A 12304-nucleotide genomic window follows, 5' to 3' on the forward strand; every position below is an offset into this window, starting at 1 on the left:
TGGGCTGAATAGGATGGGCTAATGATTTTACCGTCACACTTCAGCCTTCGTTCTGGTACCCAAGGCCCCAACTTGTCCTTTTGCATGTTAAAGTTGAGTATTAATATTCACTGTCAGCTGAACATGCACCTAATATCCACCATTCTTGACCTAATGTGCGACGGTGTGAGAGCTTTGCTGCATTACGTCTTTGGAGTACTGGAGGAAAACAGACACACACACACACACACACAGACACACACAGACACACACAGACACACACACACACACACGCACACACACACGCACACACACACACACACACACACACACACACAGACACACACAGACACACACGTCTGAAATTCACACCTGCGATGAAGAGGAAGGTAAAAGAAGGCTGCACAGTGAGTAAGTCATTTAGACAGGGAAGGGGTGGGGGTGGGGGTGGGGGGGAGAGAAGGGGGAGAAGGAGTGGAGACACTTTTAAGAAGTATAATAAAGTTTAGCAGGCATTTAAATTACCGGTCGGTTTTCCTTGGTCCTGAAAACTCCAATGAGCCAATTAAAATGCCCGGTCAGCAAAGGAGATTGTCTACGGCTGCCCTCGACTGCCTGTAACTAAATAGCGACCCCACTCCACTGCACTACGAGTTAAAAAGAACCATGCCCACCAATGTTTGCTGCACTACCGACCGGAAATTTTTTCAACATGCTGTAAAATGTTCCGTGACCTAGCTAAGGTCGCGAGTATGCAGGAACTTCCCTCGAGCTTGAAAGAGGGTTCCAGTGACCTCATAGGACCTCCTAGGCCACGTGTCGACCATGCTGCGTGTTTGAGTCGAGGGCAAACTCTTCTAAACTCGCAAATTAGATTACCGCAGTGGGACCGCCCCTTAAGGCGGCAATTTTATTGCTGTGCCACTGTGCCACTTGTGAAAACTATTTTATCTGTTTTATTAAGATGCAATAAATACAGAAATGTATCTTTTAAATTAAATGTAATTGATGTTTAAGATCTGGAGTTGATTTGGAAAAAGGAATGTGTTAATTTGCCAAAAACTCTTCTAGTCATTAAGCTCCATGTAAATTCCCATACACATTCCCATGCTCAATGCAGCCTAACTTTCCATTCACAAGTTTGTGGGAGTGATTCCTTTGCCAGCAGATGCTGGCTCAATATTAAACTTATCCTCCAGTAATCTGCTGGTGGCACTGCTGATTTACTTTTAATAGCTGTTGAAATCTCCCATCAGTAGTGCAAGTTGTTTTGCTACCTCCAAGTGACATTTCAACCCAGAGGAGGTACCATTGATCAGTGTGGATTTGGAGGGTGGGTGCATATGTGTCAATTTGTGATGATCAGGGGGAGATTCCTTTTAATGTTATTTGCATTGAAGAAATTACTAGTACACTAATATTGAGGTGCACCACTCGATTAGTTTTGTTTTGAACATATCACCTCTCAATCTACCACTTGAATGAGAGAAGGTTCTGGTAAAGACATCAACAATATAGACTCAACTCATTGTGAATTACTGGCTGCCCGTTCCAGCCCAAGTACAATTTTAACAGTGAACTAAATCTTGATTGCAATCAAACAACTCTCTGGAATTTAACGTTAATTTTGTATTTGTCTTTGGCTTCAATTATTTGGAATGTAAAGATAGCAGCAGAATTAAGATTTCAGATTGAAGACATTTTCATAGGAATCATAAAAATCATGTTTGACCCTTTGTGGAACTGAGGTTAACCAGAGACATTCTGCGAAAACTGTATTAGAGTTTTGATTACCTTGTGTTTTGAAGAAAGTGAATCTTTTTGAAATTTGTCTTCTTAACTATTTTCAAGATAAAGTGACTATGGAGTTTATAAACCCGGCTTGGGTTTTTGAGTTCATTGATGCATGTTTAGAGGTGGTGATGGCACCTACCCAGCAATGGTGCCTCATCCTCACAGTTTGAGATAGGTTTACTGTTCAAATTTGTGTGAGATGTTATTCAGTTTCATCAGTGGAGTGATGCTCTCAAACTGTTGGGAGCTCTGTTTCTCAAAGAATATTAATGTGGGATTAGCATAATCAGGGTAATGTTAGAATAGAGGTTATAACTTGATGAAAAGACACATCCACTAAAAAAAAATCTAGATTTGGCAGTGCAAGAAGAATTTGTCATTGATCCAGTTCCTGTTTCAGTTTCCAATCCACTTTTGGTTTGGATTCATTGTAAGGTGGAAAGGCACACAATGCTTATTATTACAATGTGTAGGAAGGAACTGCAGATGCGAGTAACTCAGCGGGACAGGCAGCATCTCAAGAGAGAAGGAAAGGGTGACGTTTCGGATCGAAGGACTTTTCTGAAGAAAGGTCTCGACCCGAAAAGAAGGGTCTCGACCCGGGTCTCACCTTTTCCTTCTCTCCAGAGATGCTGCCTGTCCCGCTGAGTTACTCCAGCTTTTTGTGTCTTATAATTACAATTATCTTTTTCCACAAGTAGATGAAGTTTACATTTATTGTTTTGTGCATGAGCGTGGTGAGGCAGTGGTACAATGAAAAATCTTGCCTTCAGCAGCATCACAGACACTTAGACTCAGACATACTGGAAAAAAAAATTGTACACAAATTACACACATTCTAAAATGAAGAAGGTTCAATGGCATTAATACAAAAATATTAGAAAAGGGAAAAAAAGTCCATAGTAGGTGGGGTAGTATTCAGTTGTTGAGGTCGGGTTAGGTTTGTATAGGTGGTTCACGGACAGTAGCTGTTTCTGAACCTGCTGGTGTTGGACTTCAGGCTTCTGTATCTCCTGACTAATGGTACCAATGAGCAGAGGTTATGGCCTGTATGGTTGGGATCCTTGATAACGGATGCCGCCTTCTTGAGGCAATACCTTGTGTTGATGCTTTCAATGGGGGGGAAGGGCTATACCCATGATGAACCAAACTCAATCCGCCATTCTCTGCAGCCTGCTTTCCCAAGCATTGGAATTGCCATACTAGGCCATAATGTAACCAGTCAGGATCTGTGCACATCTTATATTCTGGCTGAACTAGTTGGAAAGAAATCCAGCAAATGGAATAACACACGTCTGGTTATAGTTTTCAGTATCATTCTGCTTTGACTTATACATTTTCATTTTATTTTCACAGGCCACTGGTCAGCCATATGAACAATATGCCAAGATGATATTCATAGAACTGAACGATGCCTGGTCAGAATTTGAAAGTCAAGGGCAAAAGCCTCTGTACTAATTTAATGCAAACAATTTGCCTGTGTTTACTGTTGACTCTCTGTAACTGTGTGAATGTGTAGTTCCATTTTTTCTTTAATGTTGACGTATATTGCCTTCCCTTGGTAACTCTATACAGGCACTCGTTTAATTGTCACACAACTCCTGTTTTAATGATGTCCTATTACATGGGATTTTGTTAAAAGTAAATGATAACTGCGGGGAAAAAAAACCTAATACAAGACCTTTTTGGGGACAAAGGTAAGAAATAACTCCTGTGAACTTTTTTTCTATCTTTGTTTGCAATGCATTTTGTAACATACTGCCTGAGTCTTAATATTTAGTCTTTATTCTGAAATGAGTTGGTTGCATGTGATTTGAAATTTATCACATTACAATTCTGCTTTCATTTCAAACCATTTGAAATTAGTGTATTAGCATAGTTGTTACTGTTACTAATTGCTGGACAATGTAACATTACAGAGTCTGTGTATATGTGAAAAAAAAACTGAACACCTTGTCTAGCTTGAACAATGAGCTTTACGGTATTATCTGGAATCATCCTCTCATACATTCAACTCCCGATAGCACTGATCAGTATTTACTCGTGGGCAATCTCATAAGTGTCTTGCTTAACAGCCACTTGGGATTGTTGCAATATGCTGCATTGGGAATTAAAATGGAACTGTGCTTGTGGCTCTTGAATACAAAGCTACAGTTTTTAATACTGCTGTTGTGAGCCATTTGCCAGGGTGAGAGTTTAGGCAGCCTCACGACAACAAGAGGAAAAATATAGGACAAATAGTTATCCTTAAAGTGTACTTTACTGAAATCTTGTCTTTGCAAAATCTAAAATAACCAAAAGCTATCCTTGGCTCTCTTGCTGAAGCAAAGTTTTTTTTAAAAAGGGAGATTATTGATAACTTGGAAGGACGACATTCTGAACCTACGGAAGTTGTGAATGAAGACATGTGGCACATTGAATATCACGGCAAGAGTGGCTGCAAATTTGTCCCAGGCTGCAATGTGAGCACTAGTTGTAAATATAGAAACCCAATTTTCAGATGCCTCCTTGTGTCTATTTAATTGGAAAATTCTTAATTCTCAAATATTATTTCAAATGTTTTATTTAACATGCCATTTTGTTTATCTGTGCATGTAATCTGTTTGAATTTTCCATTTTTATGATGCTTTATTCTGTAGTCTGTGGTATTACAGAAGAGCTAAAAGATGTGTTGTCTATTCACTTTTGTGAATCATGCAGATTAATATGATTACAGTACAAGAATTCAACAATTTAATCTTTATGCCTGAACATACAGTCCATGGAATGTCACATTAACCTTGATTTATTGCTTGTGTATTTTTGAGGTTGAGATGGGGGGTGGGGGGGTGGTGGGCAGGGGAACACAAAGGAAGGATAGATTAAACATTAAATTCATGTTGAACTTTGTTTGCTATGTCTGATGTCTTTGTTTGAAATGTGACTATTAAGAAATGTCTAAGTTCTAAATTATGTTCATTCCAAATTGTACATAATACTGCCTGTAATTGACATGAAATAAATGTGTGTATTGCTCAAAGTTGACTCTTTTCAATTGCACTGCACAATCAATTATTTTCTAACATTTCCTCTAACAATTACTACTTTTAAAAATAGTATCGTGACCGAAATTTGAATTTACACAGTGGAGATACAAAATGTTCCAGTGAATTATGGAGGTAGAAGGTAAAAAAACAACTACCTAATGTCTTTACACTAAATGTGTTAATAATCGTTACTTTGATTAATGGGTTGCACATTAAAATAAGTCTCAAAAATGTTCAGATGCCATCAACTATTACATTATAAAATCAACATAATGTTCCAACTACTATACTCACTGCCCTGACTGATAAAGGCATGCGTGCCAAATGCTTTTATCACTATACTCTCTACCTTCTCACAGGTTCTCTCATATATGTGAGAACAGGTATATAGTTCTCGGTTTCAGTGAACTGTATACCTGTACTCTGAGGTTTCACTGTTCCACAACAATCTCCAGGGCCCTGTCCTGCCTGGTTTAGCTTGTCAAAATGCACCACTTTGGATTTGTTTGAGTTAAATACCATCTGCCATTGGTTAGCCCATTTGCCCAGTTCATCAAGATCCTTCTCTAACCTTGGATAACTATGTATACGGTCCACTTCACTACCAATTTTGCTGTCACTGCAACCTTGCTAACCATGTTGAGAGTGGTTATAAGGGCGATTCTGGGATTTATAATTGTATCCATGGGGTGTTTGCAAATGTAGGTTAAAATACTGATTGGTCCACACATGAAGTGTTGCATCTGGTTCTGCTTAAAACACTTTAGAAAGAATCAGAATGTTTGAGGGAACCTGCAGATGAAATTCCTGAGAACATTTCCAGGAATGAATGACTTTGGTTAAATTATTATAACATTAAATTAAATTTGGCACATTCATCCTGAAGGAAAAACATTTGAGGGCTGATCTGAAAGAGGTGTACAAATTCATGCATGGTTTTAGTAGGAAAAATAGTTGTGGTTTCCATTTACAGATTGTTTAGGAACCAAGGAAGCTAAATTTAAGATTTGAGCTAGACGAAGAATGGGCGAGCGGGGGGGGGGGGGCGGGGGGGGGGGGGGTTAGCGGGGGGGGGGGTTAGCGGGGGGGGGGGGGGGGGGTTGGCGGGGGGGGGGGGGGGGGGGGCGGGGATGAGATGGTGTTTTTGGAGTAGTGGTGCTGAAGAAACTATTTACTTTACTCCAAGTGTTTAAGATTTGAAACTCACTGTCTAGAGCAGTGGTTCCCAACGTGGGGCATACGCCCCACAGGGGGGCAATTTGATTTTTAAGGGGGGCAATTGAGCCAATCCACAAATATTTCAATATTCTAATATAGAAATGTTCTCTCTCTTTATTACCTGTGAATACTCATTTATTATCATATTTCTTTTGAAGCTTATTTAAACCAAGGTATTGGCGTTTTAAGCTTCTTCAGCTGAAACGGAGTTCACTTTTTAAATGATAAGAATTATATATCACCACATGGGGGGGGGGGACATCAGGATTTTAGAGGTGATTAGGTGGGGCATGGCCAAAAAAAGGTTGGGAACCACTGGTCTAGAGGATCATAGAAATACGACCATCCCATGCCTTCAGGAACATATTTAACACATGGAATCATCTCATGTATTCAATTCCCGATAGCACTGATCAATATTACTCATAAGTGATCTCATGCAATCATGATACTGGCTGCCTTTTTGAGGGAGTGCTGCCACAGAGATGTTTTTGATGGTGGGGAGTATTTATGATGGACTGGGTAATGCCTAGCACTGTCATTTTGTTAATTCCTGGGCATTTGAGCTCCAGAACCAGGCCTTGATGCAACCAGTCAGTCTGTTCTCTACTGTACATCTGTGGAAATTCAAGAGAGCATTTGGATTTTCCAATACTCTGACTCATGATTGCCCATTATTCATCCTGCAATGGTGGTATTGTCAGCGAATTTAAATACTGAATTGCAACTGTCTTCCTAAACATGGGTATACAGTGAATAGAGCAGGGGATTGAGTGCAAAGTATGGAGGTACTGTACTCCTGATGGTTATCGTGGAGGAAATGTTGTTGCCAATTTGTACTGATCGTGGTCTGCTGATGAGGAAGTTGCATATAGATGAGCAAAGACCCAGTTCTCAGAGTTTGATAACAAGTTTGGAGGGGAACTGGATCTCTGCTCATTTCTAGTTTGGATGGTTGAGCTTTGTTGATGAGCAATGGCCTGATGTATGTATTGTTTTTGTTCAAGTAATCCACTGCAGAGTGAAGAGCCAGCGAGATTGCATCTCCTGTTGATCTATTATGTCAGTAGGCAAATTATAGTTTCCAGGTCTTTGCTAAGGTAGGAGTTGATATGCATCATCAATCTCTCAAAACACTTCAAAACCATGGACATTAGTATCACCAGTCAGCATTAAGGCCATCTCACCTTGCCCTTCTTGGGCACCCTTTTTGATGTCCTGTTAAAGGAGGTGGGAACCTCAGATGTTGGTAATGAGAGATTGAAGATGTCCACAAAAACTCCAGCGAGTTGGTGGACTCGGGTTTTAAGAAGGGCTGCTCCTCCAATTTACGGTGGTCTTCACTCTGGCCATGGAGGAGGCCCAGGACAGAAAGGTCGGATTCAGAATGGGAGGGGGAGTTGAAGTGCTGAGCCACTCAGAACTTCAACGCAATAGCCAACCTGATCTCCTGGTGGCTCAGCACTTCAACTCCCCCTCCCATTCCGAATCTGACCTTTCTGTCCTGGGCCTCCTCCATGGCCAGAGTGTGGACCACTGTAAATTGGAGGAGGAGCAGCACCTCATATTTCGCTTGGGCAGTTTGCACCCCAGCGGTATGAACATTGACTTCTCTAATTTCAGGTAGTCCTTATTTTCTCCTCCCCTTCTCAGCTCTCCCTCAGCCCTCTGGCTCCACCTCTTCCTATCTTCCTCCCGCCCTGCCACCCTCCCGTCAGTCTGAAGAAGGGTTTTTGACCCGAAATGTTGCCTATTTCCTTCGCTCCATAGATGCTGCCTCACCCACTGAGTTTCTCCAGCATTTTTGTCTACCTTCGATTTTCCAGCATCAGCAGTTCCTTCTTAAACATCAGGGTTTAAGAACGTGGCCAGGTACACCATCAGTGCCGGACTCTTTCCAAGGGTTCAACCTCATGCAAATCTTGTGATGTTGGCCCTGCTGACTAACCCCAGTTACTGTATACACTGTCAGAGCATTGTGATGTTGGGGAATCCTCTGCCAGGCAAAAATGCTAACCCATTCAAAAGGACAGCAGTTCAGTTACAGCACAACTTTATGCTGTTTCTTTTAACATGAAGTTGAAAACTGCTCGATTTGATCTTGACTTGTTCTGCAGCTTGCAAGTGCTGAGACCATGATTGGAAGAATGCTTTGTGCAGTTCTGGTCGCCCAGCTATAGAAATAACATGATTAAATTGGAAGGGATGCAGAAGAGATTCACAATTATGTTTTCTAGGCTTACAGGCGTGAATTATATGGAGAGGTTGGATAGGCTTGTTCATTTTTCTTTGGATCATCGGAGGCGGAAGTGTGACCTTATTGAGGTGTACAGGATCATGAGGGACATAGATACAATTTTTCCCCAGGTAGAGGCTTCTAAACTTAGGTGAGAGGAGTGAAAGCAAAGGTGAACCTCGGGGCAACTTTTTCACTCTGAGGATGGTCCCTATCTGGAATGAGCTGCCAGAAGAAGCTATAGAAGTGGATACAACTGGGAATGTTAAAAGATATTTGGACAAATATATGGATAGGAAAGATTTAGAGGAGTTTAGGACAAATAGAATGGTTGGCATGGACAAGGTAGGCCAAAGAGCCTGTGTTGTACAGCTTTATGATTCTAACTTCCTTCCATCAGTAAGTATGTTCTTTGATAATTTCACCATGTTCACGTCCTCAGCAAATGAACAGTCCAAGTCTGCACCTAAGACACAAATTGCTGGAGTAACTAACTCAGCAGGCCAGGCAGCACCTCTTGAAGGTGACTTTTTAGGTTGGGACCCTTTCCTTTTCAAGACCTAGGCAACTTTCAGGCAGAGGTTAATAGGTAATAAGTAACATTTATTTCACAGATGTGGCGGGGATTAACCATCTCTAATAAGAGACAGTCTACCCAAATACATTTGACTTTCGGTACAAAGGATCATGATCTGAAACATCACTTATTCCTTTTCTCTAGAGATGCTGCCTGACTCACTGTGTTACTTCTTTTCTTCTCCATTGTAGGACTGGCAAACTGAATGTGCCCCAGTATGCCAAAACTACATCTGCAACAAACTCAGTCTGAAGAAGAGTCTCGATCCAAAACGTCACCCATTCCTTCTCTCCAGAGATGCTGCCTGTCCCGCTGAATTACTCCAGCATTTTATCTCCTTTTTTTGGTAAACCAGCAGCTGGTGCCAGGATCCAGGATGTCACGGACAGAGTGCAGAAAATCCTCAAGGGCGAAGGTGAACATCCGGAGGTGGTAGTGCATGTCGGCACAAACTATGTCGGAAAGAAGGGGATGAATATTCTGCAGCGTGACTTTAGAGAGCTTGGAAAAATGCTGAAAAGCAGGACCTCCGGGTTGTTATCTCCGGTTTGCTTCCAGTTCCTCGTGCTGGCGAGAGCAGGAACAGGGAGATACGGGACCTGAACGTGTGGCTGAGGAACTGGTGCACGGGGCAGGGATTTAGATTCTTAGATCACTGGGATCTGTTTTGGGGTAAGGGGGAACTGTACAAAAGGGACGGATTGCATCTTAACAGGTGTGGGACCAGCATTCTGGCAGGCAGGTTTGCCACTGCTACACGGGTGGTTTTAAACTGAATAAGGGGAGTGGGGTGTCGAATGGGATAGTGGAGGATGGAGTTAAAGGGAAAGGGTTTCTTAAATGTGTGAGCGTAGAGACAGAGGGGTGTAAAATGAGGGTAGAAGCAATAGGTAGCAAGGTGAAAAGTAAAAGTGGCAGGCAGACAAAACCAGGGCAAAAATCAAAAAGGGCCACTTTTCAACATAATTGTATAAGGGGTAAGAGTGTTGTAAAAACAAGCCTGAAGGCTTTGTGTCTCAATGCAAGGAGCATTCGTAATAAGGTGGATGAGTTGAATGTGCAGGTAGCTATTAATGACTATGATATAGTTGGGATCACGGAGACATGGCTCCAGGGTGACCAAGGCTGGGAGCTGAACATCCAGGGATATTCAATATTCAGGAGGGATAGAGAGAAAGGAAAAGGAGGTGGGGTAGCGTTGCTGATTAGAAAGGAGATTAACGCAATGGAAAGGAAGGACATTAGTTTGGAGGATGTGGAATCGGTATGGGGCACCTAAGGGGCAGAAAACACTGGTGGGTGTTGTGTACAGGCCACCTAACAGTAGTAGTGAAGTTGGAGATGGTATCAAACAGGAAATTAGAAATGCGTGCGACAAAGGCAAAACCGTTATAATGGGTGACTTCAATCTACATATAGATTGGGTGAATCAAATTGGCAGGGGTGCTGAGGAAGAGGATTTCTTGGAATGTATGCGGGATAGTTATCTAAATCAACACTAAGGGGCAGAAAACACTGGTGGGTGTTGTGTACAGGCCACCTAACAGTAGTAGTGAAGTTGGAGATGGTATCAAACAGGAAATTAGAAATGCGTGCGACAAAGGCAAAACCGTTATAATGGGTGACTTCAATCTACATATAGATTGGGTGAATCAAATTGGCAGGGGTGCTGAGGAAGAGGATTTCTTGGAATGTATGCGGGATAGTTATCTAAATCAACATGTAGAGGAACCAACGAGAGAGCAGGCTATTTTAGACTGTGTATTGAGTAATGAGGAAGGGTTAGTTAGCAGTCTTGTTGTATGTGCCCCCTTGGGCAAGAGTGACCATAAAATGGTTGAGTTCTTCATTAGGATGGAGAGTGACATTGTTAATTCAGAAACAATGGTTCTGAACTTAAAGAAAGGTAACTTTGAGGGTATGAGACGTGAATTGGCCAAGATTGACTGGCAATTAATTCTAAAAGGGTTGACGGTGGATATGCAATGGAAGACATTTAAAGACTGCATGGATGAACTACAAAAATTGTTCATCCCAGTTTGGCAAAAGAATAAATCAGGGAAGGTAGTACATCCGTAGATAACAAGCGAAATCAGGGATAGTATCAAAGCGAAGGATGATGCGTACAAATTAGCCAGAAAAAGCAGCATACCGGAGGACTGGGAGAAATTCAGAGACCAGCAGAGGAGGACAAAGGGCTTAATTAGGAAAGGAAAAATAGATTATGAAAGCAAACTGGCAGGGAACATAAAAACTGACTGCAAAAGATTTTATAAATATGTGAAAAGAAAGAGATTAGTTAAAACAAATGTAGGTCCCTTGCAGTCAGAAACAGGTGAGTTGATCATGGGGAACAAGGATATGGTGGACCAATTGAATAACTACTTTGGTTCCGTCTTCACTAAGGAAGACATAAATAATCTGCCGGAAATAGCAGGGGACAAAGGAGTTGGAGGAATTGAGTGAAATCCAGGTTAGCTGGGAAGTAGTGTTGGGTAAATTGAATGGATTAAAGGCCGATAAATCCCCAGGGCCAGATAGGCTGCATCCCAGAGTACTTAAGGAAGTAGCTCCAGAAATAGTGGATGCATTAGTAATAATTTTTCAAAACTCTTTAGATTCTGGAGTAGTTCCTGAGGATTGGCGGGTAGCAAACGTAACCCCACTTTATAAGAAGGGAGGGAGAGAGAAAACGGGGAATTACAGACCAGTTAGTCTAACATCGGTAGTGGGGAAACTGCTAGAGTCAGTTATTAAAGATGGGATAGCAGCACATTTGGAAAGTGGTGAAATCATTGGACAATGTCAGCATGGATTTACAAAAGGTAAATCATGTCTGACGAATCTTATAGAATTTTTCGAGGATGTAACTAGTAGCGTGGATAGGGGAGAACCAGTGGATGTGGTGTATCTGGACTTCCAGAAGGCTTTCGACAAGGTCCCACATAAGAGATTAGTATACAAACTTAAAGCACACGGCATTGGGGGTTCAGTATTGATGTGGATAGAAAACTGGCTGGCAAACAGGAAGCAAAGAGTAGGAGTAAACGGGTCCTTTTCACAATGGCAGGCAGTGACTAGTGGGGTACCGCAAGGCTCAGTGCTGGGACCCCAGCTATTTACAATATATATTAATGATCTGGATGAGGGAATTGAAGGCAATATCTCCAAGTTTGCGGATGACACTAAGCTGGGGGGCAGCGTTAGCTGTGAGGAGGATGCTAGGAGACTGCAAGGTGACTTGGATAGGCTGGGTGAGTGGGCAAATGTTTGGCAGATGCAGTATAATGTGGATAAATGTGAGATCCATTTTGGTGGCAAAAACAGGAAAGCAGACTATTATCTAAATGGTGGCCGACTAGGAAAAGGGGAGATGCAGCGAGACCTGGGTGTCATGGTACACCAGTCATTGAAAGTAGGCATGCAGGTGCAGCAGGCAGTGAAGAAAGCGAATGGTATGTTAGCTTTCATAGC

At 41.9% G+C, this 12304-nt stretch overlaps 1 protein-coding gene across 6 annotated transcripts in view; it reads left to right on the forward strand.

Moving 5' to 3' along the window:
- The window catches only part of dnajc6 (DnaJ heat shock protein family (Hsp40) member C6), a 92878-nt gene extending 88086 nt beyond the window's left edge, over positions 1–4792 (forward strand). For 5 of the 6 annotated variants that reach the window (XM_033028301.1, XM_033028302.1, XM_033028300.1 and 2 more), the window contains one exon: positions 3130–4792. In XM_033028301.1, coding sequence (XP_032884192.1) covers positions 3130–3231 — 102 coding nt within the window. In that variant the 3' untranslated portion in view covers positions 3232–4792. The remainder of the gene's footprint in view (positions 1–3129) is intronic. The other variant, XR_004413269.1, reaches the window with a different exon arrangement.
- The last annotated feature ends 7512 nt before the right edge of the window (positions 4793–12304 follow it).

Source organism: Amblyraja radiata, chromosome 10 (genome assembly GCF_010909765.2).
Source record: "Amblyraja radiata isolate CabotCenter1 chromosome 10, sAmbRad1.1.pri, whole genome shotgun sequence".
Classification (NCBI taxonomy): domain Eukaryota; kingdom Metazoa; phylum Chordata; class Chondrichthyes; order Rajiformes; family Rajidae; genus Amblyraja; species Amblyraja radiata.